This window comes from Patagioenas fasciata, chromosome 17 (assembly GCF_037038585.1).
Source record: "Patagioenas fasciata isolate bPatFas1 chromosome 17, bPatFas1.hap1, whole genome shotgun sequence".
Taxonomy (NCBI): domain Eukaryota; kingdom Metazoa; phylum Chordata; class Aves; order Columbiformes; family Columbidae; genus Patagioenas; species Patagioenas fasciata.
The window spans coordinates 3,422,152-3,449,328 of NC_092536.1; the positions used below are offsets into that span (position 1 = coordinate 3,422,152).

General features: G+C 49.8%; 2 protein-coding genes across 21 annotated transcripts in view; one reads left to right on the plus strand and one right to left on the minus strand.

Moving 5' to 3' along the window:
* Nucleotides 1-2,362, plus strand: part of NCOR2 (nuclear receptor corepressor 2) — a 213,762-nt gene extending 211,400 nt beyond the window's left edge. For all 19 annotated transcript variants that reach the window (XM_071816031.1, XM_071816038.1, XM_071816039.1 and 16 more), the window contains one exon: nt 44-2,362. In XM_071816031.1, coding sequence (XP_071672132.1) covers nt 44-219 — 176 coding nt within the window. In that variant the 3' untranslated portion in view covers nt 220-2,362. The remainder of the gene's footprint in view (nt 1-43) is intronic.
* Nucleotides 2,363-11,820: 9,458 nt separating this feature from the next.
* Nucleotides 11,821-26,822, minus strand: RFLNA (refilin A). 2 transcript variants are annotated; one of them, XM_065851682.2, is made up of 3 exons: nt 26,246-26,822; nt 18,321-18,430; nt 11,821-16,917 (listed from the first exon to the last, which is right to left on the minus strand). In XM_065851682.2, exons 1-3 carry the CDS (start codon nt 26,447-26,449, stop codon nt 16,584-16,586), a joined length of 648 nt encoding a protein of 215 aa, XP_065707754.1. In that variant the 5' UTR covers nt 26,450-26,822; the 3' UTR covers nt 11,821-16,583. The 2 variants fall into 2 exon arrangements, with proteins under 2 accessions (XP_065707754.1, XP_071671916.1); XM_071815815.1 differs by lacking the exon at nt 26,246-26,822 and adding an exon at nt 20,531-22,056.
* Nucleotides 26,823-27,177: the final 355 nt, after the last annotated feature.

Genomic DNA, 27,177 nt, shown 5'->3' on the forward strand with positions numbered 1-27,177 from the left:
ACCCTGGTGCTGACTCTGCCTCCTCCTCCTCCTCCCCATGCAGGTTCGACGCCGTTTCCCTACAACCCGCTCACCATGCGGCTCCCCAGCGGGGTGGTGACACCGGCCCCCACCACCCCCCTGCCGCAGGGGACCCCCGGCAGCCAGCACCACGCCTGGGACGAGGAGCCCAAGCCCCTGCTCTGCTCCCAGTACGAAACCCTTTCGGACAGCGAGTGAAGGGAGCCAGGGGCAGGGAGATGGCGACCAAACCCGGGGCGCGGGGAGCCAGCGGGACACCCAGGGCGAGCACCCAGCGCCCCGGCCCCGCCGGCTCTCACGTGCGAAGACGCAGGAGCAGAGCTATTTTATTTGTTTCTTTTCCTTTTTTTTTTTTTTGTTTTTTTTCCCTTCCCCTCCCAACCAGCCAGTTTGGGGTAATGTGGTTTTTTTATTATTATTTTTTGTTTGAATTCTTTTTTTTTTTTTTTCTTAACATCTGGAAATGTCTGCATCCTCTTCAGTCTGAAAAAGAAAAAAGCCTTAACGAGACAAAACCCAAGGAACCCATCTTCGATCTTGGCAACCGTGCCGGGCGGCGACCTCGGCGCTCGCGAGGGACTGCGAGCGGGGTCGAGCGAGGGGCTGCGGGATGCTCCCCCGCATCCCCGCCGTGCCGCACACCTGCAAAACCTTTTGTGGGTTAAAGAAAAAGGAAAACAAGAAAAAGTTTTAAGAATTGAAATAGGAAGGAACGTCCCGGTTGGGTTCCCTTGTGCCCACGTCGTCAGCCCCGGAGTCATCTCAAGAGGCTTTGAATGTGGCTGGGATGGGTGGGCAGGGGTGGGAGGAAGGAGCGATTGCTTAAAACAATCCTGATCCCCTTGGTGGAAGCGACCCCAGGCTGAAAGGAGATTGGGGACAGGGGTGTCCCTGGGTTGAAAGGGGAGCAGGGACAGGGGTGTCCCCAGGCTGAAAGGGGAGCGGGGACGGGGTGTCCCCAGGCTGGCAGGGGATTGGGGACAGGGGTGTCCCCGGGCTGGCTCGCGCGCTGCCCACGAGGGGCTCGGTTGCTTTAAGTGCATTGTTGTTTTCTGAGCGGTGAGAAAAAGGCAATTGTAAATTGTATTGGTCTACAGGGTATATTTTTGATACCTTTGGTGAATTATGTCGATATTTTACGCAAGGAAGGACTTAAAACACAGTGTTACATGCTGTAAAAGAGGTTCTGTTCTTACGTGCAGGCTTTGCTGCGTTTGTCCATTGTATGGAAAGGTTAAAAAGACAAAAGAAGGTAACAATGATCCATTGAAGTTATCTGTAAGTCAGGAGAATGTATGAACTTAGTTTAAAAAATAATAATAATAATAATAATATCAAAATCTTGCCATGGTTGCAGGGCCCCCCGTTACACACCCCTTTGCTGACTCGGCAGGAATCGTTCGCTGGTTGTAGCCCTGGATGGTGCGGAGCCCCCCGGGCAGGGCAGAGCGGGCAGGAGGCCGGGGGGGCTGGGACTTCACAGGAAACCGAAAAAAGACACACACAAAAAAAAAAAAAAAAAAAAGGTTAAAAAAGGCAAAAAAAAGTTTTTATTGTATTTTTGTGATACACACGAATGCTCTACCTTACGTTATTTTTTTCATTCCATGACGTTGGCGCATATCTGCAGTTACATGGTTAAAGAACAAAATATTAGACTCTCTTTTCATTCACTTCTGCTTTCTCGCTCTGGGAGGAAAAACAAAAACAAGGCAAACCCCCCACAGAAATATGTATTAAATGCTTCGCATTCTATACGTAGAGGAACCCAGAGCTCGGCACAGACTTTGCGGCTCCCGGGCGGGCAGCAGCGCCCGCAGCCCCGCGTCCCGCACGCGGCTCCGGCGCCGGCACCTCCCGCGGATCTTTCTTCTCTCCCTGCAACGTTCCCAGGTTGATTCTGATTTCAAAGCAAGAGAATGATGGTGTTTGTTGTTTGTTTGGGGTTTGTTTGGTTTTTTTCCTTGGGTTGTTTTTTTTTTGTTTTGTTGTTTTTTATTTTACAATGTACAGGTTTTTAATGTTCATCAATGTTTATGTCTTTTCTGTTGTGCTTTTTTTTTTTTTTAAAGAAAAAGAATCCAAGACAATGCACAAGCGATGTGGGAGTCTTTCCATTCCCAGGTTATTGCTGCTGCTGTCTCTGGCTCTGAGATAGAAAAACTAACAGAGCTGATGTCTGGGCATAACGCTATTAAAGTGTTGCAGGTTTTGCTGGGGCGGGGAGGGGGGAAAAAGTCCAGATCCGACCCATCGCCAAAGCCGCCTCCGTAACCTTTTCAGAAAAAAAAATAGAAAACAAAAAACACAACAAAGAATAAAGTTCCCACTTGGCACAGTAGCAATACTGTGTGCGGCTGCTTTGCTGTCTCAAGGAGCGCAGGAAGGTGCTGGTGGAAGGTGGCTGCTGTGGTCATGGCCCGGTGACAAGACCATGCCGTGGTCACAGCCTGGTGACAGGACCCTGCCGCAGCATCTCTAACCGCAGGGACCCCGTCCCGGGCTCAGATGCAGAGAGGAACGAGAGAAGCCCCGCACTGAGGTGTTGCGGTGGGGTTTTGGCTGCGGCTCGCTCGCCGTGGTACCCGCAGCCCCGCGCTGTGCCGGGGATGCAGACGCTGGTTTGGGTTCCGCACCACGCAGCATCCCGTGCTGACCCCACAGGTGGGGACGTGGGGAAGGAGCTTGGACTCCAGGCGGGAGCTGCAGAGCCACATCCTTGCACCCCCTGGCTGGAGCAGGGGTGTCCCCCCCATTGCTCCAGGCTCGGTCACCTAGCACCTGGAGATCGTGGGCTGGAGGATGAAGAGCTCGTCCCGCCCTTCGATGCCAGGCCTGTGCCCATGTTGTTCTTTTCCTTTGCACACCCAGGGAGAGGGGTCGGAGCTGGGGGGCTGGCCGGGAGCCCCGAATGATGCCCCAGGCTGTGCTGAGAGGGTGTCGCCGTGTTCAAAAGAGTTTTCAGATGTTTGCGAGTTTGTTCCGGTCCTTTTGGGGTCTGTGGTGCTGTGCTCATGGGTGGATGGGCGGGCAGATATCTCGAGATGTCACACTGCTTTTTTAACCAACCGGTGTCCAAAAGCTGCTTAAGCAGGATGTTGTTGTTGACTGTGGTCACCAAGGGACACTGGTGGCACCCAAAGACAGCTGTGGGACCCTGCGCCCCTCAGCTGAATGCCTCCCAAGTAAGAGAGACCTGCATCTGTGGCAGCATCGCGCAGGGGTGATGCTGGAGGACACCTTGGCTTTGTTGCTCTTTGACCAGCAGCCAAGAAAAACATTGTTCAGTTGTGACTGAGTTCAAAAATTGAATTTAAATTGATTTTTTTTTTAAATATATATATATTCTGGTGATGGATAATCCCTCATAAGCCTTGTAGAAAAGTATTGGGGAGGCTAATTAGCCACTACCTAATTAAGAACTGAAACAGAAGCCTTGGATCTATTTGTGGGTCTAAATCACTATCACTATGCCCTCATGGGGTGCGGTTGACTTTGGTTGGGGTTGCGAGCTGTCGGTCCCTAAGTCCTCCCCGCTCAGGTCTGGGAGGGTGTGTGTGGGGCGACGTTTTACAGGGCAAGGGATGGATGAGGGGACAGCGAGCCGAGGGGCAGGGCTCTGTGCGAGGAGAAACTGGATGGCTAAGTGGAATTTAATCCATTGAAGGGCTGTTAGCTGGTTCTGCACTGGGGGGCATTCTGCTGCCGTCCTGGGGCTCAGGCATGGATGTTACACAAAGGATGTTCTCCTGAGAGCAGCACTAAGCATCTCCCTCAGGATGTACCCCGACCTGCCACCGGCTCAGCATTTCGGGTGCTCACCCCAACCCCAGCGGCTGCAGGTCCTGGGGAAGGGTACCCAGTGCTGCGGGACTGGTTTGTCTCTCCAAGGAACATCCACAAGGCTCCATGTGCTGCTGAAGGGTCGTCCTGGGTCCCTTGTATCACCCAGACACCATCTGGAATCCCTCCAGGTACGTACCCGCGCTGACCAAGCCTCTGGTCCCTGCGCCGGCTCCCGTGGCGATGCACTGGGTACATACCCACTGGCTCTTAATCAGTCCAAAGATCTCAGAGACCAGAGATTTTGTTAAAATCCTTATTGGAAATGCTTTTGCCACTCTGAAGGCTATTAGAATAAGTTACTAAATAGTACAAACAGGAGCCAAGCTGCTCAGCCTTCCGCATCGGGGTTTAAGCGCTGACGAGGGCTGACAGCGGTAGCCCTGGTCAATAATTCATGTTGACGCTGAAGAAACAGTAGAGGGGAAGGCTCTGAATTCAAGGCTAACGCTTATGATTTAGTGATGGAAAACTTAAGGTCTACTTGAAAAGTTCTTGCATAAGGAGATGAAAATGAAATGGGCCAAAAGCAGATGGCTTCGAAAACCAGCAGTAAAAAGAGTCAGAAATCCAAACTCACTGTTATTTTTAGACTCTGTGGCAGACGGGGCTTGAAGGCGAGAGGGAAGACAGAAGAAGGTCCCTGATGCCTTTGCCCTGGACAGAGGCCATGAGAAGGCACAGGACCATTGCGACCTCCTAGTGATGAATTGGTGTTTAGGTAGGATTATGGGGATATTTTTTTTGTCTTTTGGAAAGAAATAAAGCAAGAGAAGGATTTTTTAGCTAGGAAAGGCTCAGTTGGCAGGGGGGAAGGGGCACGAGGCCGAGGTCCTTGCCTCACGAGCAGGACTCGGTGCGCTGGGCTCCGTCACCCTCCCTGCAGCCTGTGTCCCCCTGCGGGTGACGGGGAGGGGGCGCAGTGTGGTACTCAGAGATGGGCAGGGGAGGGTTAAAAACAAAAAGGTACAACACATGGCAGAATACAAACCCCGTGCACTGACGGCACCCAGCCCTGTGCCCCCATCCCTGTGCACCAGCCCCCTGGCTCTTTACCGAGCGGCCGAACGGGTCGGACGTGCCTTTGGCCAGCGAAGCCGGGCACCATCCCCGTGCTCCTCACAGCAGGAAGCATTTTATACTCTCCTGACAATAGCAATCCAAATGGTCATTCATCAGCTCCTGTGATTTGCCATGAAATTATATATGCTCGCTGATAATGATGCAGAGGGCTAAAGAGCTCATCTTGGCAGGAGATGAGATGTTTTAAGCTGGCGAGTAGATTGGAAGGAAAAGTAGAGCGGCTTTTGATGGGATGCCTGGATCTTATCAGTGTGGGACACCGAAGGGCGTTGGGCAGGGCTGTTTTGGCTGGCTGAGCCCTACCTGCCTCGTGTGCCCGTCTGGGAAGAGCTTGGGTCATAAGAAACTTGGGAGTGAGTGTCACTGTGTGGAGGGAGAAGTGTGGTAACAGCTGAATTAATTGTCAGGTTTATTTATCCACTCTTTTTTTGGCCTCCTGTAATTACTAAAATGAGGATTTGTCAGGACTCCAGGCAGCGGAGTGGTAATAAATCACTCGCCACCGACGGGAGGTTGGAACGGTTGTGTCTGAGCGAGCTGGGATCGGTTTAGTGAAGTGCAAGTGCTGTCGGAGGAGATGATCCAAAAACAAACAAAACAAAACGCTTTGCAGAAATGCCTCTGAAATAAAATCCCCGGGTGCACAGTTCTGCAGCCCAGAGCCACAGTTCTCAGGTGCTGGGGGGAGGAATCACCTAACGGGGGTGCAGGGGGACGCTGCCGGACCCTGCGGGGCTGCAGGTCCTTCCCGTGGTGGCACCAGGGCGTCCAAAACCATTGCTATGACATGCACACACCTGGGCTGAAAACCTGCAGAAGGTGGGTTGAAAGGTAAAATCCTTGTGTTGCAAATGTGCCAGTTTCTGTGTCTTGCTTTCCAGAGTCGGGCTCTTCTGCAAGTCGGGCTTTGTTGGGCTCTGCCCTGCCGGCCTAGCTGGAGTTGTGGGCTCAGTCCTGCTGGTGCGGCAGCGATGCTGTGCTGGGGGGCACATAGGGGTCCCGATCCCACCCGAGGAGGGACCGTTCTCACCTCAGCTGCAGACACAGCAACCACCGACAGGTGAGGCTTCTGCTTGTGGTGAATGGAGAACAGGCAGAGACAACCACCCGGAGATCCGTTCTGCCACCGGCCTCGCGCGGAGGAGAGCGTCGGTCACACGTGGGTTCAGGTCTGTGGTTTTGCAGAGGCCGGTGTGTTTCCCTGCTTTGGGAATAATCCAAACGTCTCTCGCTGGAAATGCGTGTAACCTGGCGAAGCACAGGCTGCTAGGAGTGCTGGTAAACTCCATCTGGAGAGCTCTCGGCTTTGAAGTCGGGTGCTGTTTTAAACTCTGCAGGGTACTTTCACTTAGCAAAAGCAGCAGTTGTCAGTGAAGACTGATCTTGGTCCAGAAATTTGTGCTGCCCTCCCGACTTCTTTTCATGTTTTATTAGTCATTTGCAATCTCTTTGATGATTAGATGCACGCTCAGCTCGGAGAAAACTGTTGCAGTATTTGCTGAAGTGATGCCAGGGGATAGGAAAGACCGATCGCACTACCTGTGAGGCCCGGCCACGTGAACGAGGGTGTGTTTCAAGATGTCATCGTTAATTGCTGTGGCAGCCCCCAGCGCTCAGCAGCAGGGGCTGAGGAAACCGTGGAGGAAGCAGAAGCCTCTGGACGGTTGGTCTGGGGTGAGCAGCCCTGGTCGAACCAGCCAAAATCAATTGCTCCACACGTTGCAGGTCAGTGGTTGCAGAGGCTCCTCTCCTGCCTCTGGTGGCACGGGGGACAGAGAAGGCTTCATGAACAACAAAAAGCAGAGCAACACCATTCAGAAGGTTGGTCTCGAAGACACTACAGCCTCATTCAAGATGTTCCTCAAACTCCGCTCTGAGCAGCTGTTGGTGGGTGGCGTGATGGGCCCTGAATCAGCTCAGGTGAGACACGGACTCTGAGGAGGTTTGGACTTCACTGACTTGGGTGTTTGTTGGCCAAAGGGTGGAGTGTAGATACACAACCCTGATCCAGCTCTGCCCGGGTTCCAGGAGTATTTTCTACTGCTGTTTTGTCCTCAGCCCTTTCCAGAAAGTGAAGCAGCTGCCAGAGGTCAGACACAAGGACCCTGGTCGGGTGCCAGGTCTAGGTCTGCATTCCAGTTGGACCACAGCATGGCTTTTCCCCATGGGGATGTTAATCCTGGGCCTTGGCTTTGAGCCATCTCCAGCTTTCACATTTTGGAACTGGAAAGGAGCACCATTCTGTTCAGGGGAAGAACAAATCCTTATACCCCATCTCTATACCCTGATGAGATGTCAAAACCAATTCAAGCATTGCCAGCTCTCTAGAAGTGAAGCCCATCCCTCTGGACTCATTTTTAAGCTACCAGGATAAATTCAGTCGCCGTGGCCCACTGGAGCATCCTGCTCCCCTTCAGAGCAGCAACAGCCCCTGAGCTGGAGCTGCCTCCTCCATCCACCGATGAAGGAGAATCCAAGCAACAGAGGTTGGGAACCAAATAGCAGAGGTTGCTCTTGGGTCTCTTTGTGGGGGAGGGCAGCTTTTTTATTAGGTCCAGATGTTGCTTTCTGCCCCGGGCCATGCTGGGAAGTAAAGCAAAGCATGTTAATGTTGGCTGCAAGAGCCCCGTTGGAAACAGGCTCCAAGGATGTAGGGTTTCTCCTGCACCCCCATTTCCTGGGGCCTGGGGGAGATGGGCAAGCACGGGAGGCACAGGCGTGGGCTGCTGAGCATCCCTCTTCCCTTCGCTCTCCAAAGATCCAACAGCGAGTATGGCTTTAGCCAGCCAGCCGCTTCTCTAGGGCTCTTTGGTGCCCGCTGTCCCCCGTCAATAGCCAGGGTCCCCAGGCTGGTGGCACCTGCCGGGAGAGTCAGCCCCATCGCCGAGCTGATGGGTCCCTTCTGGACCGATTTCCTGTTGGGTTTCATGTGGAGATGGAGGACTCGGTGTGCGGGGCAAGGCTGCGCTCCAGATGTTCTTTTTCACCATCAGGCAGTGTGACTTTTTTTTTCCTCCCTCTCTCTGAGTGCACATAGAGGAGAGACCTTCGGAACGAGAGCAGGGGGAGGGTGGCAGGACCTTCCCACAGATCTGCCACTTCTCCACAAACAAAGATTTTCCAGAAAGCGCTGAGCTGGGCGCTTTGCTGCATCGCGGGGCTGGCAAGTGGAGTTGGGCTCCAGCGGGTCCCCATGATCCCGCGCCAAGCCTGGAGGCCTTGGAAACACGTGGCTCATTAACAGTGAGCTTTGGCTACGGCGGGGGCTTGCACAGAGGGCTGGCGCTGCCAAAACCTTTACAAGTCCCGGAGGACTCGGAAAGGGCCCAAGCTGCAAAGTTCAAGGGCAGACCCGGAGGCAGAGCAGAGCTGCGCTTAGCGAAGTACCGCGAGCCTCAAGCGCTGCTCCGCCATCCCCTGCTCCGCTCCACCTTCGCTTTGGTACGGGGCTCAGGCTCGGGCTGTGCAGATGCTCAACTCCTCTCCCAAATACTGGTCAGGGATCTGCGCGGCTCCGGGTGCCCTCTCCTCTGACTCAGCCTATACTCCAGGGAAAAGCCCATGCTCAACCAACTAAGGATGTTCTAAGAGGCCTGGGATGCTGCCATCCCCTAATGCCTCCCTAGAAGCTGGACCTGAAGCTAAAACCCCAGCTCTGCACCTCCACGGCCGTCCTGCTTGGCCACCACAGGTCGGTAGGTCCATAACACAGTGATGTGCATCATCACCGTGCCAGGCACAGGCACTGGGGGCACCCGCTCTTAAATTTGTCCCCTGCATTGGGCAGCTGAGCTGTGCCCTTCAGCAGCTGAAATGAATGTCCTGGAAGTGCAGGTGCTAAAACAAAACAAAACAACCCCAACCTTTCAGAAGCACAGCAAAAACCCATCTGTGAGTGGAAGAGGTCAAAGAAGAACACAAAGGCTTTATTTCCTGAGGCATTTGTCAGACAAATGTGGGTTTTTTTCAGATTTGCTGCGTTTTCCTAGCTGGCCTCCCATCCAAATGGACTTTCAGTAGGATGAAGCAGGGTCTTGGCTTGTGTCCTTCGTAATCCAGTGCTCAAGGAATCAGACAAGGGATCATCTGGCTCGCTCTTCATTATCAGTAAGTGGGGTATATTTGAAGGAAATGGGCAGATTTCAGCACTACATCTATAACTAGTTTATTGCTGGCGTGTTCCTCTCTCGCCCTTATTATTTATGTTGAAAATGATAAATGAGGGATTGATTATTCTAGCTGGTTTATGAATAATCAGGTTATTTCGCCGTAAGGCCCCAGGGGAAGGTAATGTTTCTACAGTCCTCCACCAAAGAGAACGCAGTTTTCACTTGTGTGTGTGTCTGTGTGTGTGTGTTGCTTGTTCCTCCACCACTTTGCACGTGCCGTGTTTTTCTTCAAGCGTGCACGTCCCCACTGCACATCCCAGCACTGACGCCGGTTTCGCTGTCCGTGCAGCCCCCCAGAATCGTCAACCGCAGCCACGCACAGGGTGTTCGGGTCAGCGTTTCTCTCCGGTGATGGGTGTCCTGGTGACCCATGATGGGAGGTGCGTGGCCGGGGTGCGAGCCGGGTGCTGCGGGGAGGTGCTCGGAGGGCACTGACCACAACAGGCAGCTTGGACGAAGCTCTGATGCCGTTTGTACTTCAAGGAGCTGCACATAGCTGATGGTCTCAGGATTTGCTTGTGAGACGGGAAAAGCCCTGGGGAGATGATCTGAATGTTTGTGTATATAGACATGTCTAATCACTGGGCTCAGAACAGGCTCAGGAAGGGCATCTGGAGGTGGTTAGCTGGAGAGGAGGATATTTTTATGCTAGAAATGTGCTGTCCGCCTGTTTGCGGGTAGGAAGGATATGATGAGAATCAAAGGCTTGGCAGGATGAGCATTTTCATCCTCATAGATGTGAACTCCCCGTCTGTCTCGGACCCAGGCATGGAACTGTTTGGATCCAGTATCATTATTAGAAGCAGAAAATAGAGCTCATAAAACTCCTTCCTTACGCCCCAAAAAAGCAATTCCAAGACCCTCTGTCCTACAAACTCTTCCTGCGTTGATTTTCCGCTGTGGCCGGGCACATTGCCAGGGGAAAGGGACTCGGAGCTTCGGCAGAAGCTGGGCAGGCCTGGGCAGGTCCTCGGTCCTCTCCTGTGTAACGAGAGCAGGGCATTTAGAAACGGGCAGAACCGGGGATGGTTCATGTGGTGGCAAACCCGTGTGGCCAAGCCACGTTCCTTCCAGGCCATGGGGTAACTGCAGAGATCGTCCAAGGACATTTCTGCAGGTCCAGGCGGTGACGTTGCCATCTGCTGACGATAAGGAGAGGAGACCAAGCCCAAGGTCTGGCACATGGTGGCTTCAAGCCGATGACTTGGCAGCGAGGGGAAATGTTTACTGCTGCAGTACCAGGTAAGGTTCTTTCTCTGGCAGATCTCTCTGTTGTTTGTTGACTGCACATAGCTGTGGAATGAAATTTGATAAGGCATCTGTTGTTCCCTGACAGCTCAGCTTTGTTGAGTGGAACGGGGATCACAGCACGTGGATTTTTATTATTATTTAATTTGTAGCTGCCCATTATCGGCAACTTCTTTTAGGTGAGGTTTTTTGCGTTTTACACTCAGCATTCTTGCTGTCTGTAAAACCAGCCTAAACTTTTCCTTCTGTTCATAAAGGCATCTAGTCTATATTCAGAGTCCATCCATTATAACTTCAGCACCTTGTAATCCCTCAGAGATACGTGCAATTACTCTCTGAAATATCCCAGGAGCAAAACTAATACCAAGCATCATCTGCTTAAATTTACAACATCCAAATGGCACAGTAAAGCCACTAGCTTAGGGGTTAGCTCATCTGAGCGCACTTGCCAAAACACATATCCTGCATCTAATACTGCTTTTGCTGCTGGGGATTAGGCTGCCACCTCAGGAATCTTCATTGGACAGCATTCACGTTATACGGTTTTATTTAAATAACAGGAGTGGATGCACGTGTCCTTCATCTGGCATTCGGGTTCCAACGGTTGCGCTCGGGCAATCTGTACATCTCCTGCCTTCTCCAGGCTGCGGTGGTGCCTCAGGTGCTTGAGGATGATGAGCGTGTCTTCCGTCCTTCATCCCAGGAGCAGTTCAGCCGCAATGTGTCTCAAAAACCTTGGGACAAGGAGACGGGCACTTCCCATGCACCTGAAGCGAGACTCTTGCGTAACGTGGCTTTCCTTCTCCTTTCCATTCCTTTAACAGCCTTTTTCATCCAAGCCTATTGACTTCATCCCTATAAATCCAATATGATTTTTCCAGAAGGATTAGTGTCAGATTCATCCCAGGTCTTGGAAGACAGCTGAACGCTGGCTGGGGAGCCTGAGGCTTTTACAGCAATGGCTTTAAAATGCACTCCGTGGCTAGGCGGGGTTTTAGGCCTGATGCAGCCCACCTGCCTTCATGATTTGAAAATAGGACATAGTAGGGGTCCTGATACTGTATTAGGATGTGGATACCTGGCTAAGAAATAAGCTTTATGTTGGTTCTTCCTACCCTTGAAGGCCATGGAAAAGCTGGGGGAGGAATTATCTAGATTGAATGCCAGGGCTCTCTCCATAGCTGGGAAATTTAGAGTGAAGAAATGGTAAAACTGCCAACCAGTGAAATCCTGAAAGGTAAAACTATCTCTGCAGGACACGTGAGTTTTGTACCCTCTGCTATTTCAACTTTCCCCAGACTTTGTGACAGAGCAGGTTTTACACATCCCAGGACGGGGACCACAGCCTCCCCACCATGTGGAGCTGCGCTGAAACCTGGGGCAAGGGAGGGACACCCCAAAAACATTCCCTTCAGGCACCAAATAAACAGATAAGGAAGAGGAAGGAAACTCTGGATACATCAGCACGACAGTTTGAGCATTTTATTATGATATATAAATTTTGTCTTCTTAAATTACTCTATGAGTTGAACAGAATGGGATTATTGTGGAGAGGGGAATATACAAAAATAAAAGGATATTGTGAACTACTGCATCACCACATATACAACAGTAGAGTACTTTACAAGCACTTAGAGAATCAGACTTACAAAAATAAAAATATGACACATCCTTATGCATTTCCACCAGTTATATGTTCTCTTCTTCCTTCTCTAACCTTCAAACACCTTTCAACCCCATCTTCAGGTCACGATTCACCTGCTAGGATACTTTACTCATTTTGATGGCCATCACAGTATCTGAAACATAATTAGTGCCTCCCAAGACATAAAAGAATGGTTATAGTAGAGCTTTAGGAGAGATGTTCAGAACAGACCAATTCGCGAGTGATGGGGTGATCCTCAGGGAGCAGAGTGATCCCCTTCCCATATCCCACAAGAACACCAGTTCCCTATGAAGTGTTGCCCCATCTTCAGCTCTAAAGAAGGCAAGGATGTCCTTCCCCACAGGAAAAAAGGCAGTTTAAAACTACAATGGCTAAATATCCTCGCTCACAGTGTTCACACACAGAACCATTCGCCTCTAGATCAGATTCACACAGCTTTTACTCTTTAGTTTGGTCTACAAAGTCTTTTTTGCTCATTAACCTTCTAGTGACCTTTCCCATTTTCTTAAAGACTCACTCAACATAAATAGTAAATAGCATTCACTTCTCTGACCAGCAGCTCACTCAAACACCGCTATCAACACCCGAACCTCATTTCATCATTCCCAGAAAGTGTGCACCTAGGTGTGACCTGCCTGTATTTCACATTGAGAAAAGTAGAGCTGGCTTAGGAAAAAAAACATAGAGACAGACAAAAGAAGCGGTGAACCGTTTTGGTCAAAGTCGTTCTCTGCGGTTTGTGCAAAGTATTCTGCAGATTCTGAAAGTTCAATATTTAGTTCAGGTTCTCTCTTTTTGGCCGCAAATGCAATGGTGGCAATGCTGGCAGAGCAGACAGATGTGTGCTCTGGTGCATTCGGGGGCAGAACGATCACAGGAATGACAGGGATGAAGGGCAAGCCCTGCACCTTTGACACTGTGACTTTCCAGGTTGAGTAAAACAACCTCCCCCCCAAAAAACAGACATCTTCTGAGAAAGTTTCTGATCTCAAAAATAACTATTGATGGAAAACAATTCCTAAAGGCAGAGTCTGACTTTACCCATCAGGCTTACAGGAGCGCCGGCATTAGTATCCTGGGGAGAAATCATGTAGCCACAGTCCCAGCTGCTGAAGGAAACTCACCTTTCTAAGCAGTATTTCCATGGTCTAAATCTGTCATTTGTGTCTTTGAGAAAATAGACATGAACAAAGATTTGTTGGCTGAGATGAATAATGCTCCATTTAAAAGAAAAACACCTCTCTAGTGGGACTAATTGTTCCTTTTAGATGTACAAACATACAAGTAAGGCACTTCTTGGTGGCTTGGAGTGATTCTTAATGGGCACCATACACAAAAGATTCAATTTCTGGTGTTAAAGCAAATCAAAAAAAGTCATCACTTTTCCCAGTCATGAGCAAGACAAACTTTGGCTCTTTTTGGGGACAGAGGGTGGGTGGGCAGGGTGGATCTGCGCCCACACAAGGGTCACAACCTGACCCTCTGTAGTTTTCTTGTCCTCAGGAACAACAAAGTCCCTTTCCAACGCCAGCTTCCATTGAGAAGAAAAGCAGATTGTGATGGGCCCTTGGGAGATAAAATATAAGAAGGTATTTTTCAGAAACTTGCATGGATCTCAGGCACTTGGCAATGTCACAGTTTGGATGTGGCCCAGGGTGGTGGCCTGTCCATGGCTACACAGCTCAAAGTGTCTCCAGCTGCCTAGAAACCCAAGCCTGACATGGCAAAACCATGCTTAAGCTCTAAGGAGCAAGAGCGTGTTAGGTCATTTCTAGTCTATTTGCAGAGAAAATAAAGCACGAAGCTTCAAAGAGGCCTGGCCTGGATGTGTGCGGACCCTGCGGTGCCAAGGCCGCAGCTCCCATTGCACCCCCGGGAGACTTTGCCTTAGCAGCCCCTGTCCCTGCGTGGGGAAAAGCCTGGCTGTGCTTCAGCCACTGCATTTGTATTTGTATACTAGTTTTGTTTGGCTTTCTTTGATTTCTTTTCTTTTGTTTTTTCTTTTGCGGTCAATGTTTAGGAAGCAGAAGTGGACAAAGAGGGCAGAAGCCTGCAGCTGGCCATGATAAAAGAGATTTTTCTGGGGAAAAACCGTTTGGCTCAAAAACCAGCATGACCAAAAACTGCAGCTTGGTGCTTGGAGCCTGATGTATGATCAGAACAGGGAGTCTCCGGCTCCTTCAGCTCGGGGGTCAGCCTGTCTCCGTGCTTGCTCTGTGGAGGTGCTTGCGATTGAATCCATCACCATGCAGGGATCTCCTGGGTGTGAGCACTGGCCCTGCTTTTGAACCTGGATTACAGACTCTCACCAGCCTGCAAAGAGCCCTCACGATGTGCCTGGAAGGCAGGTATTTCCACAAGGCTCACTCACCAGCACTTGGTGAAATTATAGGGTAGATGAACTCGTGAATGCATCGCCAGCCTGCAGCGCGCTGGGACCACATCCACGCCAGCTCCAGCTTCACTGCTGAGCTACATCCACATAACTCGTTTGCTGGATCTCTGGGAAAGGGCTTGCTTCAGGGACAATAACCCCTTTGGAGGCAGATGCTGCTTTTCCAGGCTTTGATGCTGACCGTCAGTGACAGCAATATCTGACCAATAGCAAATATAATCCATGTTTCTGTGTTGCTGAAAATAATTCAACAGTAGGTGGAAGCCTCGGAAATCCTTTGAGAGATTTCTCCCTACCAAGTCCTAACTCCCAGACAGAAAGGCAGAGTTCGCCACTGCCACAGCACACATCTTCCAGTACTAACAATGCTTCAGCTGTCAGGATTTGAGTTTGTATGTAACAACCTTATATTTACCTCTGGTGGAAAAATTGTGCTCCTTTTTTAGATACGAGAACTCTGTTTCATAAAGGTCACAGTTCTGGTCACATTTATTAATTGCCTTTTGGAATTGATGGGAAAAAAAGTATCTTTATAAGTGACTTCAGTATTTCAGATATTTTGTACTCTCTGTGGGTTTGTGCGTCAACTGTTCTGGGCAATGAGCTGTGTCTTGTTGATACTGTTAATAGGTCTTCTGACTTAGCTGCTCAGTTGTGTTCTGAAATAACTTGATCAGACTTGCAGCAAGTCAGGAACAAAATGGAAAGTTTAGAAGAGGGAAAACTGGAAATTAATTTCCAGAGCTTTGTGGTTATTTTCGAAGTCTGAGCTCTTCTGAGCAGCACACAAAAATGTTTGGTAAGATTTTTGGAGACAATTCTGTGCCATTTTCAAAGGTTATGTGTTTGCAGGAATCCAGGCTTTCGCTGATTTTCAACAAGCTGCCAAAGTGAAGAGACGTGATTCATGAGAAGGGATGGTTTACCTTAGGGTGGCTGTAGTGACTCCTGCTCTCTCAGTGTTCCTTTATCCTTTTGCAGAGACAGATCAGCCATTTGTGAAGTACCCGTTGAACTGCTACAGCCTGGCTGATTAGGGAAAACTTGCACAGATTTGGGCTCTTCAGGCTCTACACTGAGAAAATTTGGCTGCTCCTCCCCAGTCAGCGAACCTGCCCATGCCACAGGTAAGGAAACTATGGAGAGGGCGAGCAACAAGGCTCCTGAGTTAATCCTGCACTGGCTTCTTTGCAGCTAGACAGCATCTCCTCATCCCACACTTTTCTCTGCAACACAGCCCTGAAACTCAAAAGGGTTGCAAGTGCGTGAAGATCCCTGTAAATTGGGTGTTTGAGACAACGAACAGCATGGCACGCTCGGAATGATGGTACTTTTGAAAAAGGGCACTGGGCTCCTCAGTCACTTGGAAACTTTCAGAAAATAGCCCTTCAGCTATTCGGTTTCCTCAGTCTCCCTTGCATATTCTTGGCTGGGCTCACAGAAGAGGTGGCTGTGCATTGGGGCAGGCCTTTCTCCCATCTTCTGGTTACACTGTGCCCTGCTACGGTACATAAATATCTACCTGTCAGTAAGAGCACCGTGCGCCTGTCTTCTTCCTCTTTCTCGGTGACAGTCCTCACCAATCCCAGTAAGTTAGGCCTGAGGTGACTGCAGTGGTATAATATCGCAGCTGTCTCCCAGATGAGCTGTTGGAGCAAGCTGTGATGTACCGATACAAATAACCAACTCCTCTGCGTTTAAACTCTAACAGACCTGGCTTGGTATGTGCGGGGCAGACTGGATGCTGACTGTGCAGTTGGTCTTCCCTTTGCAGAGATTAAAATAGCTCTGAAGGTTACAGTGAGTCTCACCTACGTGCTAGACAAGACCTACGGAGGTCACAATGCAGCACTCTGCTATGGGTAATAGGGTCCTTTGTCATCTTGATTTTATCTAAACGTAAGTCAAAAATGGATATGCTTGGGAAAAAAAAAAATCCAGATCATGAATGTCAGGAACTTTGCAAAATACAAGCCAGCCTTTCACTGATCAAAACCATCCTGTGCCCTGCAAGCCTCCTCCCAGCCAGTTCAGCCTCACCCAAGACAACATGTTCTCCAGATATGAATATTTAGTCGCCCTCAATGAGGGCCCAGCCAGAGACCCAGCAAAGGCCGCAGCCTCCTTGAGGTCACGAGGTTGCCAGCGGCAGGGCGGATCAGAGGGTCTCGCTGTACATGACACACGGGCTGGTTTCCTCGCAGAGTTCCAGCTGCACGCTGGAAGCAAACCAACGCTTGGCACAACCCAAGCTGTAGTTGAGGGTGGTCCGGTAAATGTTCTTGGCACGCTTAGGAAAAATGATGGTCGTGCTCTGAAACCTCAGAGGCTTCTGGCGGGGCTCAAAGATCAGCTGGGACTTGTAGTTCCGCCAGGTGCAATTGGGAGCAGCAATGACTGTCTCGCTGTAGGTGGTGACAGTGGGGATGGGGCCATAGAAGATGTCATCCCGGTAATGCTTCTCGGAGTCGTACTTCACCTCAGAATTGCACCTGCAGAGGACAGCAAGGTATCAGGAACACAGCCCAGGGAGCAAAGCGGGGAAGACAGGCAGGACTCTTCTCTAACCCTTTGGACCTGGGAACTTCTACAACCTCTTACAGCACCAACACAGATACAAACCCTACGGCCCGAAGTGGAGGGTAATGAGTGCAGGGAGGTGAAATTGCTGGTTGGGATCTACAGAAAATTCAAGCAATGGTCGAATAGCAGGTAAAGCAAAGAGATGCTGTGAGCTGTGGCTAAGGTCCAAGCTATTGGTTTCAAAGAAAATGGCCATGTCAACAGCTGTAAGATGAAGAACCCACAAAACGTGGGATGTCACTGCCCTGCCTGTTCTCTGCTGGCCTCCAGAAGGGACATATGGAAACCAGGACATATGGAAACCAGACCAAGTAAAGGATGTTTCCTAGAATCCCTGGCCACGGAGAGCAGCAGGACTTTCACTTGTTTTTCCCGCTCCCCAAATGCTACTCCAAGGAATGTGCAGCTCCAGGTATAAAAGATTAAAAGCTGGGTGTGTGCTTGTCATTACCTCCACCCGCAGGGGGGTTGACTGATGGTGCACCGCATGTAATCTGAGCCGCTGTAATGGATGTTGCGCGGCTAGGGTGTAAGCAAGTCATTCAGCACACATAAAACAAGCCTCCCATGTAATCGCCACAAAAACATGCCTGCCGGCAGTTCCTCAGCAAGCAGAGATTTACTGGGGTACATTTCCAGAGAGACGTTTGCAGAGGTTGAGGAGGGAGGTGGGAATTGGGTTTACAGTCCTCCCACCGCCCCTGCCCCAAGCTGTGTGTAACTGCTCCATGCTGTTTTGCAGAGTACATTCCACACCAGGAAAAGCAGGCAAGAGGAGCAGAGAGAGAGGTTTATCCACAGGCCACTGCACCAGCCCCACAGGAGGTCAGAACCCTCCATCACTGGCTTGAGGGACCATCTCCTCATGAGGAGGAGATCATTCTGTCTCTGCAGGCTGGTCTAATGTTGGTTCTTTGCTGCAAGGGCTAACAAAAACAGGTGCCAATTATAAGGCTGTTGCTGTTTCTCAGGATACAAGTCAGCAGGGAACAGAATAAAGACCATCAGATTACCTAGTGGAACACATCAAGCCCAAAGGTGGGAATGGTTTTCCCTTTTAACCTTGGATTTAAGCTGGCCTTGGAAGAAAAACCACCTTCTCTTACAACATCTCTCCAGTTCTTGCCTCTTCCCTTCTACCTCTGCTGCTGTCAGTGCCCTTTTAATTCAGGGATTGCCCTCCCACTTGTCCTTTCCTTCCCATCATAATAACCATGACTCCCGCTTGTAAACACAATTGAATTTTTTACAGAAAGAAGAGCACCTGGAAAAAGACAGAAATCCCCTCCAACCCACCCAAACCCATCTGTACCTGATTTCCTGCACGGGCTCAGGGCTGACCTCAATGCTTTCTCCGAAAAACACAGGGTACATCCGAGGCCTCACCTCGGGCAGGGACGGGTTCAGGAGCAGGTACGGCATCTGCAGGACAGAAGAGCACAGCAAGTGTTGGGATACAAGAGCAGAGGCTGCCCCGGAACATCATGTACTGGGGCTGGGAGCTGAGCAGGTGGCAGCAGCAGGTTCAGTACTGGCCCTTCCTTTCCTCTTCTTGTTTCTCATAGAAATCGCAATTGTTTGGGCGTTTTCTTTAGCCCTGATGTTGCCCTCACTGTTTTGAATTAACAAGTCTTACAAAGACTCAGAGTGCACCAGTATGGAGAAGTGTTCCAAGTCTGATGTAACACAGAGGTAGGGCCTAAGTCTGCTGAGTTAGGGGATGTAGGTCTCCTTAAATGAGACGTGTGTAAATATTCATATATATACATGCTGAAAGTAATGTATCCCTTGCAATGATCCAGCGGGGGAAGTGGTAGACTTGCAATTGCTGAAGTCTCCATGTTAAAAACGGCTGTGATGCTCCAAGGGATGTTCTAGTTAACCACACACAACAGAGTGTGGGGTGAGACAGGGGCACATTGTGGCCTCTGCAATACAGGAAACCAGTTTCAAGCCAGGACGGTTTTAATGAATGGAGCTGCTCCAATTCATGACACCAGAAACTGGATTTTTAAGACTAATTACACCCTAAAGTTACTGACTCTGACAAATTGTCACAGTCCAGCCTAGGCTCCTCTGCCCGCAAAAAATGAGTAATCCCACTTCTCCACACTGGAGTGCTCTTAAACATCAGTTCCCACATGTAAGGATCCTGTGTCTGGTGTCTGGACCCAGCCCAGCAGCTAATCAGGCCTAATCCTGCCCTCCTGGAAAAATATCATTGCAGGTTTTGGTCCGTGCCACCACTTTTCTGTCAGTAGCAATTTATGACACGCAGGGACACAGGATCTCTTTAAAGGAGACGGCTGGCAGCCTCTGTGAAGGGCTGAAACCTCCTGAGATGGCTAAAAAGCTCACCAAGTTTTTCCACCTTCTGCCACGCATAGTGTGCGAGAATCGCAGCCCCATTTCATCAGTGTAAGTAAGATTATCTCAGGATTCCCAGAATCCACTGAGGATACCGTTCTTGTATTGCCATTCGTTCCCACCTTTCCCAGCATCTTCTGGTTGGGCGGTACAGGAGGGAACGCTGGAGCCGTGACCTGGTTCCTACTGGCGGTGCTGGGTAAGAGGGACGGCACTTTGTCCCCAGATGCTCACCAGGGTGTCCCTCAAGCTGGTGTTAACCGGCAAAGCTCTGTTGAGTCCACTCAACAGCATCAGCTCCCACTAGCTGAGGTCTGGTTTTCTCCAGTGGCTTGGGCTTTCTGCCTTGGGCTGAGGCAAAAAATGTCACTGCTTCGTCTGAATGCACCAAGCCCTTCAATTCTTTGTCCCAAAGCCACAAAGCTGTTTACTCCTTTCATACTGAAATATCCCTGCACTTCACTACTGTGTTAAACTGTAAAGTATAATGGCCAACCCATCTTTTTGATTGAATATGAATATTTCTGTTTCATTGGGGGAAAAAGGTCAGTATTTGCATAGGTATGGTGGAAAAGAAAAGAAAGAAAGAGGAAAAAAAAAGATACATTCACCCTCATTGCATTTCACATGCTGTAAATGAGCATTAACTTCAGACCTGCAGGCTTGGCTTGATTAATGTAGAAAGCTGGGACAACTGTGGACGTGGGCAAGCCAGAGCCAGCAACTTCTACCACCCAGCAGAGATCACTACACAACTTATCTACGGTACCATGAGCTGCTGCAGGCTGGGACCTTGAAGTCACCTGGAAGTCTGCACATGGCAGATGTAAATAACCTACAAAGCACAGCCTAAAAATGGAGATCATCTGAAACAGTAAGTCCAGCTTTTACACAACAGCAACTGAAAGGCGTTTCAGATGACATTTTGTTTTCCCTCCAGGGATGTTCTGAAATATCTGCTCCTGCATCTCACCTGGAGCTGGGAAGCAAGGAACAGGGGATATGAGCTTTCCAAAAGATTTGTCTTTGGGGCTGAAATGTTATATACTTGGCACGTGTCAAAAGCTGGCTTTTTGGCACAAGTTTGACACCAGCTCCTTCCAATCTGTTTTAAGGTTAAAAAAAAACGTTCTGCTTGTCAAAAAAAATACTGACTCAATTCTTTTTCCTTCTGCACAGGCATGATTGAAAGAGGAACGCTGGACCGCTGAGCTCCCTTGAGAAAATGATGATCGTTGGCTCATTTCTAGCAATCACTCGGCGATTTCCGGACACTTCACAAATAAGGTGAGTTTCTTTATTGCACCACGGATGCGCTGGCAGGAGCAGAGCTTGTCGCACACTATTGGGGGTCACTGATGGTGAAGAGGAGAAACCCACGTGTCTTTAGACCAGGCTGTCCACAAGTGATCCACAATTGAGGTCTGTCTGTCCACAGAGCAAACCCTAGGGCGGCTGAGCTGGAAAGCTACAGCTGGGACTCGATTCATCTGTCCCCAGTAACTGGAGCTGTGCTGCTACTTCTCACATGCAACTCTGCAAAAGCCACCATGACCCCATAATCTTCATGCATGGCAAGGAGGAGTCTGGTAGCCCAGGGAGGCTGAGGAGGCCAAAGGGAAGATAAGAGATCAAAAAGTGAGTTCCACACGTATGCCCTCAAAACAGAGCCAAGTGGAAAATAAAGCAGTAAATGTGCTATCACATTTTTATTTCCTTTCCAGTACACGATTTGTTTCAACCAGCAAAGGGTTACACTATTATTAAAAAGTCTAAGTGATTTCTTGTTTGGCTGCATTTTTCCCTCTGATGCCTTTGAGGCATGTAACAGCCTGGGCAGCTAAATTCTGCTTTTTTCAAGTAGCACATAGATAAACACTGATAAAATCAGTTGCTGAACGGAATTCAAGCTACAGCTAACCAACAGCACTTCCTTCATGGGGGCATTCAGTATTATGGGGGCTCTGGCTTCAGGACAGACACGTCCTTCAGCTCCACGTCCTTCGTACCTGCTTCAGGTGACATCTCAGTGCCTGGTTCCTGGGGGTATTTAGATCGCAGGGTTCTGAACAAGAGCAAAAATAACACAGCAGGCAGAATAATGCGATTTTTACCCCTAATAATTATGTAGACTCAGTGGGTTCCGTTAAGATACTTTTCATTTGGGGTAACTTACGTGAATGGAAGCAGAGTTATCAAACGGTAAACAAAGGGGAGTAAAAAAGTGCCATGAAACTGGCCTGAAATACAGGGACTGTTCTTTAGCCTCAAATTCCAGGCAACAAAGCAACAAAAAGGAAAGGAAATTAATGCAACTTGATATAAATGAACATCCCAAAATGTATTCCCCAGAGAGCAAGCGGGACCAGGACTGACCCACTCCTTTTGCTACAGTTGTGGCATGGAAGGCACCAAGATGTGGCATTAGATCTCTAGGGACTGTAAGGGGAAACGGTTTTCCAAGCATCAGGGCTAAGAACAGGATGCAGCTTCCCAGATTCCCAGCTCCTGGCTTAGCTGGGGCATAAGCAAATCTCTCACCACATTTCCCACTACGGTAACATGTCAGCTCCATGAAAATGTCACTTTACTCAGCTGTTATTTACAGCTATAATGAAAGATCTGGCTGAGTTATTTGACACACGTCTACATTCCCCGCTCTAGCTGATAAGCAATATTTGTTTAACAGACCATTTATTTTCCCAATATCTTCACGTATTGCACATTATGTGTAATTTATACTAGAGCCGGATGAGATTATATTTGGAGGTGATAACAGTAAATGCAGACCTCAGGTAGAAAGCAGGGCTTTATTATTTCAAAGAATTACACCCTTCCTGCCTCTCTCCCTCTTCCATTTCAAGTCGGAAACGCGTGCTGCTTTGCTTATTGTCCACAGCGTTACGCGGGGAGCAATGGAAATCAAACAGCAGGAAGACACCACCACATTTTTCAGAGTAGATAATGAGACCCCTGAGACTGTTTCCCTGATCTGCCCAGAAGGGACAATCTGTCGTGGTTTGCAGATGAGGTGAGGCTTTCAGCATAGGATGAGATGCTGTGTTCCAAGGGCTCTCCAACATGCAGCATGTCAGGAAGAGGTGTTTTGGGTTTGTTTTCACTTCTTAGTATCTGCTATAAATCCAACAGGGTGGGCACACATGCTGATCCGGAGCTCGTTGTTAGGACCATGCCTGCGAAGGCTGTGCCCATGGGCAAGGTCTCCTCATCTTCCTCTGCACTTGAGATGAAGCTGGAACTTCCTCCCACCACACGAGACTGATTCTGGCACCGCACTGTTGTCCAGCACAGCTCCTGAATGTGAGCAGAAATTCCCTACGTGGGGACATTCATCTGACAGCTGATCCACTGGGACACGGTCCTGCAGAAGTCAGTGAGGCAGGTTTAATGCACAAACACTTAAGCCTTTCGTATAAAGAGGAACTTGTTGCAGTGGCAACAGTGTTGGGAAGGAACAAGAAGTCTGCTGCTTCAAGAAGGCAGGACTGATAGTTCTGCAGATGGACGGGATCCTTTTCTCCCCTGCTATCCATTCGGAGTTACGCTATTGAATGCAGAGTGCTTATTTCAGCACAGCCCAAAAGCCGTTCTTCTAGCCAAAAACCATATCCCAGGGCAACAACAACAAGGAAAATTGAGTAGATCTGGCTACTTGGATGTCATTTCATTCCCTACCCTTCTAGCAACTGCTTCTTTGTGCATATTATTAGAGATTTATTTCATTGTATTTATGTTCCTTTTGGCCCAGCATCACATTCAAAGCCTAGAGAATTCAGTAACCCACCTCCTATGAATCAGTTTAATCACATTTCAGATTTAAAAGGCAGAACTAGGTAAAAGTCACCGTCTATTTTCATTAGGATATTTGCACTTAAGCACAAAAACAATTGACAAATTTCCTACATGGACTTTATTTGAAAAAGTAAAAGCCAATTCCTCCTGCACTGCAAGTAAAATCAAAAAAAGTCCCTAAATGGTGTTGAACTTGTGGTATTTATGACTCTGGCCCTAAATTGCCTTTCATATTTTCTTGGATCCCAAAGCTGTAACCGAATTGGCTGGTTAAATGCGAATAAATGGTGCATTGTCTTTGAAACAAAGTCATGCTTATTAAAGAGAAGAGAGTTTACTTTTAGAGTCACAGTTAATAACACAAAGGAGAGAGAGCACAGATTTTACACACGAGAAAGTCTTCGATAAGGGCACGCGATCGCATTTTAGTCTGGATGAGGAGAGCTGTCCTATAGCAGAAAAACTCTTCAACATATTTGTGAAGCTGGAGCAAAATAGCTGAGTGCAAAAGAACGCAACTGGGTTCAGACTGGTGGTTTTGATAGGTCTGCAGCAAAGAATAGCATGAAATACTTCCCACAGATCTGGAATGTTGGTTTCTTCACCTGACAGCAATTTATTGTAACCGTACATACAAGAATTTTGGCCATTAGTGACTGAGCTTATATGTGGTTTTATAGTATTGTAGCACAAAGAGTGCAGGCTGCGTTCCTGGCTCTGTCATGTTTATAAGCAAAACAAACACTAATATAACAGGCGATTAAAAAAAGCCCATGCCTTGGTGTGCAAAGAGCTGCAATTATTGATTTGCCAATTCTGCATGCTCCGATGAACAGCCAAGTAGTAGAGTTAAACAGAAGCACTTTCATGGATTGTGTAATTGCTCATAGATCTGCAAGTCCTTGTTTAATGGCAAGATTAAAGCTAATTAGGCACTGAAATTTAGAGGTATGAAGCAAGCAATGCTCGCTGTATTTTTCCTGCTTTCTTAATAACAGCTGCAAGTACAGTATTTGCAGGGTGGAAATGAGAAGTGAAACTCTCTGTACAGTCAAGTAGAATGAAAGTTCCTGTTTACTTCATTATTTTGCAGTGTACCAAACTGTCAGAGTTAAAGAGCACAATCCTGCACCACTCCAAGTAACACAGTCAATCTGGTTTCAGTGTCGAGACCTCTGCAACCTTCTGTACCTACTATGGGCATGGAAATATCCACACTATATGAAACCCATACTCTAACAGCAGGAGCCCAGAGCTACCCATGCTGTTGCAACATTACACAAAATTTGGAAACATCTACAGTGTGAGTTCCTCTGAAACACGTAAAATGTAAGATCAAAATTTCAAAATAACTGGGAAAATTAATTTTGCCTTACACAGATCACAGGAATAACCTTTTTTTTCACTACACCTCTCAGTCCTAACATCCCAAGAGCTTAAATTGTTTTTTCTCACACTCTTTCATCTTTGCTATCGAAGGGCTTCCTTGGGAGGAGTGGTGGCCAACTGTCATATTCCTGGAGCACAGGCTGTCGTGTCCGTCCCCGTTACCGAGCTCTGCAGACACCTCCACCCCAGCCGTCTGCTGGTCAAGCAAACCTTCATTCATCTCCCTCCCACGTCTTATTTTACAAATACATAGCAACAGCCTGATCCTGCCAGATCAGAGGTGCATGGGTAACTCTCTGTACATAAACAGTCCCATTAAGAGGGCACACACACCCAGCCATCTGCAGGTAAGGCTCCATGTTGGGAACTGCAGCGTTTAGCGGGTTTGAGATTTTATTTTCATAATTACCACGTCACACCCTCCCCACCGTGGTCTGGTGAGAAGGAGTCATTGTTCATGGGGAAGGTTTTGGCATGTTTGGGAGCCAACAGCAGTTTTCAATAATATGCTAAAATAGCAGTAGAATTTGAGAAAGTAAATGAGGGTGTGAGAAATTGCAAAATGTCTCTGCAGGGAAGAAGTCTTTGAATTGTCATCAATCCATAGGTAGATAAATTTTCCCCACAGAAAGATTTGTGCTGCAGTTTTTCTTCTGTATAGAAGCCAATTAACTGTGTTGAATACACCTACAAATGTCTTTTATATATGTTAAAAAAAAACCCTGAAAGATCCCTGGGGAAGAACTTTCATCATCCTTTAAAAGCCTCCACTACCTTTTCTTATGCTCTGAACTTTGTGTTTTAAAAACAGGTTTTATAGCTAAGGGGTAGAAATAAACAAAATAAAGCAGAATAATAGTCATAATAAATCTACTCAAATCGTACTCCACAGTCAAGCGCTTCACTGGCGCGGTGTCTGGCTAACCAAACCCGCCGGTGTTCTGCCAGCTGTCTGAGCTTACAAACCACCAACCCTGCTCCAGCCACGCCGAGCACAAACCCTTCATGCAGCCCCATGCCACAAAACGTGGCCCCAGCCAAAGGCAGGAGCACAGAGCCTTCCCCAGAGCACGTCCATCCCGGACACGCAGCCGTACCCTGCCCCGAGTTAATGGACAGTTCGGTCTTTCTTTCAGCCAGGGCTCCTGCAAACGTGGCTCCACGCTCCTGACAAAACAAATGTGGGATGCTGGAGGGTAAGGACGGCTGGGAGCTGGAATCCCTTGCCCCGGTCCAGACAGATGCAGCTCCAACCTGTATCTACCAGGCAGGACAGCATCACTGAGGAGCTATTACACTTTTCTGTTCTTAAGGTAAGCAGCGGAGCATGTTTCAGACCTGGGTTTCACTCCCACGCCGTTATCAAAGTTTACCCAGCCAAACTGCCAACATTTCTCTGAGTGTATCAGAAAACCCGGCCGGCACTGGGCCAAGCCCCTGCCCGGGCACAGCAGCGGTGCCAGGGCTGGGCTGCAGCCACGACAGAGCACAAGCTGCCCAGAGAGCCCTGGTCCAACACTGCAGGACAGGCACCAAGGGCGGGACATAACCTTGGGGGACCCCACTCTGCGGGCACAGGCCCTTCCCTCGCTGCCCCCCATTCCGAGCTCTGCCAGACTTCTATCCTCTGGGAGGGGACGGAGCCCAGCGCCCGGGTTCGGCTCTTACCACTTTGCCGTCCTTGGCCTCTCGCCGGTGCCCCGGGGGGTCCGCAGCGCCGCTGCCCCCAGCCCGGCCCTCACCGGGCGACAGGGAGTAGAAAGGAGGGCTGGGGCTGGGGGGCAGCCCCGAGTCCGGGCTGTCCAGCAAGCCTTCCCGGCTCTTCTCCTTCAGGCTCTCGTCCATCCCTTGCAGCTGTAGGTGACCTACCATGTCTGGGGGGCAGCGAGGGGGCCGCGGCGGGAGAAAATCCTCCAGCGCCGCCCGCCGCGGAGGGAGGGAAGGGGAAAGGAGCCCGGGGGGCTCCCCCTGAGTCCCGGTCGCCGCCACCAGCCTGCCGGAGCCCGGGCTGAGCCTGCTGCGGGGGGCAGAGCCAGCATCAGCCACACCGGGCTCCTCCAGCCGCCTTCCCTCCGCCCGGCCCCCGCGTCCTGCCCGCCCGTCAGGCGGCTCCCGGGGAAGGGAAGAAAGGCCCGATCCCCCCGCCCCAGCCCCGCGGGGGATGTGGCCGTTTACGTGCGGCGGAGCCCGGGGCGGCCCCGCCGGTAGGGAGCGCTGGGCGCGGCGGGGAACGAGGCCGGGCGGGCCGTGCTCCTCCACAGGCTACCGCCGTCCACCCGCCCGCCGCCTCCCGGCGGCCCATTTATCCGGAGAGGGTGGGAGGGGAGCCGGGGAGCGCCCTCCCCTTCCCCCGGCCCCCCAGCTCTGCCCCGGCCGTGCATTTTCAGGCACTTCCCGGGCAGGGAGGGCGTTTGGCGCCGCCCGATCCCTCTCGCCTTCCCGGGCGTCGCCCCCCGAGGAGACCTGAGGCAACCCCCGCACACGGCGCTGCCTCGGCCCGCGGGAGAGGGGCCTCCCCGCCATCGCGGAGCTGCGGTTTCCCTCGGCTGATCTTCTAGTTTTTCCCTTACTTCTGTCCGAGTTTTCCTTCGCTTCTGTAT